The sequence below is a fragment of the Setaria viridis genome, chromosome 2, assembly GCF_005286985.2.
Source record: "Setaria viridis chromosome 2, Setaria_viridis_v4.0, whole genome shotgun sequence".
NCBI lineage: Eukaryota > Viridiplantae > Streptophyta > Magnoliopsida > Poales > Poaceae > Setaria > Setaria viridis.
Window position 1 is genome coordinate 7,424,224 of NC_048264.2, and position 1,991 is coordinate 7,426,214.

At 47.9% G+C, this 1,991-nt stretch overlaps 1 protein-coding gene across 1 annotated transcript; it reads left to right on the forward strand.

Moving 5' to 3' along the window:
* Positions 1–359: 359 nt before the first annotated feature.
* LOC117843852 (acyl carrier protein 1, mitochondrial) lies at positions 360–1,394 on the forward strand. Its single transcript, XM_034724584.2, has 2 exons — positions 360–723; positions 807–1,394. The coding sequence occupies exons 1-2, from the start codon at positions 499–501 to the stop codon at positions 981–983; spliced, it is 402 nt and encodes a 133-aa protein (XP_034580475.1). The 5' UTR covers positions 360–498; the 3' UTR covers positions 984–1,394.
* Positions 1,395–1,991: the final 597 nt, after the last annotated feature.

Below are 1,991 nucleotides of genomic sequence, written 5' to 3' on the forward strand. Positions count from 1 at the left end.
GATTTTGTGGCTGAAAGTGATTCTTTTTTATTCTCTAGCCTAAACTCTTAAAATCAAGATGGAGAATCACTTCACAGAATCAGGAGAAGCTAATTTTTTCATCTCCCAGCCTCTCAGTTTATTTCAGAGAATTACTTACAGAATCAGCAAAAAATCACGTCTCTCTAAAAACTGTTTCGCAGAGCTCCGGCTGAAATCAACAGAGAACCAGCTCTAGGATCTATGTCAAACGCACCCTAACACATGTTCGAACTTCAAACTCCGATCTCAAAAAGAATTGATAACTTGCAAATATACCCCGATGTGCGTAAGCGTTTACAAGTGCAGCAGGTTCATAGTTTCAGACCAACCCGAAGCCCAAAGTCCAAAACCACAGGGGTGTGAACTGTGAAGTCCCGCACCGCAGTACCCTCCCCTGCGGCACAGCGCAGCGTGACGTCAGCTCGTTCGCCGCTTCTCCATCCCCGGCCGAATCAAATCCGAATCCACAGCGACGAAATGGCGGCGGCGGCGCTCCGTCCGGCGATCCTCCGCCGCATCCGCCTCTCCCCCTCCCCGTCGCTCCCCTTCGCCGCCTCCGCCGCCGCGGCGTCCCACCCGCACGCCCTGGTGCGGTGGCTCGCGCGGCCCATGTCCTCCCACGACGCGCACCTCACCCGCGAGGAGGTCGTCGACCGCGTCCTCGACGTCCTCAAGAGCCACCCCAAGGTCGACCCCTCCAAGGTAATACCGTTCCCCTCCGCCGAATCCGCATCCCAATGGCGGCGCCGAATCCCCCGAATCGTACTAACCCTAGGTCGTGGCAGGTGACTCCCGAGGCGCACTTCGAGAAGGATCTGGGGCTGGACAGCCTGGACACCGTCGAGGTGGTGATGGCCATCGAGGAGGAGTTCAAGCTCGAGATCCCGGACAAAGAGGCCGACAAGATCGACTCGCTCCCGCTCGCCATCGAGTACGTCGCCAACCACCCCATGGCCGGCTGAGCCTCAGCTCGCCGGAGGTGAGGTCTCTTGGTTTTTGTTTCCGAGGGCAAATAATTCGCCGGAGTGGCGCAGGAAAACATGTCCCTGGCGCGCTCCGCATTGCTTCGCGAGCAGATGATGATGCCGAAATGGAACATTGACATTTTGTTTCTCAGACGATGCAATGTTAGATTGCTATTTTTGTGTGTGTTATATCTATATATGCTGCTGTTGACAAAATAGTTTGGTTGGTTACGAGGTTTCCCATTGTTCCATGATCTAATTGTTCAAATTGGGTTCATGATAGTTTCTTATGCTTATTTTTCTATTTTCATCCATCTGTTTATGAGAACCAACCCAGAATCGATAAACAAATGATGGTCCGTTGCTTATGGTGATTTATTTAGGCGAAAGTTCTCGTAGTTCATTTCAGCTGTGATGTTGCCTCTTTTTATCCTTCCCTTTGCAGTGCTGATATCATATTTATAATGTGCTTTATCTGACGAAATTATGGTTATATTAGTTAAAACTTAAAAGCATTCCAACTTTTAAGTGAGAAGATATCAAGAGTGAGTTCTAGCTTTTCAAATACTAAAGTTTTATCAGTGAGTGGAAATTTAACTGTTTTCAACACACATGCAAGTGAATACTGACTGCTCAAGTGTCCCTTGCCTTGGAATTCAGTACCAGACCATTTACCTGCCTTGTGCGGGTTGTTGTTGTCCGTTTTGGCAGCAACCAAGCTTTTAGTACAATTAACCCCACCTCTGCCCTGGCTGTCCTACCTGAGTTGGCCCTGACTAAAATTTACCACAAATTGGACTCGCTGACTGAAAATCTATTGTATTCTGCTGAAATTTAATACAAATATTTGTGCCGTGCACATCTTTCATATCTTCCAAATAGTAACAGGAAGTTTGTAAGTTGACTTCCTCTGTTTCTTTGAGTGATGTCTTGGTTGTATTGCTTGAGGATGAAGTCCCAAATGTTTTTTTTTGGATTGTAATTCATCCATTTCGCTATGTTTAT

Bases quoted from the DNA above. Each gene is read 5' to 3' on its own strand.
- LOC117843852 (XM_034724584.2), top strand. From the start codon at position 499: ATGGCGGCGGCGGCGCTCCGTCCGGCGATCCTCCGCCGCATCCGCCTC. The intron at 724-806 runs GTAATACCGTTC...AGGTCGTGGCAG, and splicing joins CCAAGGTCGACCCCTCCAAG to GTGACTCCCGAGGCGCACTT.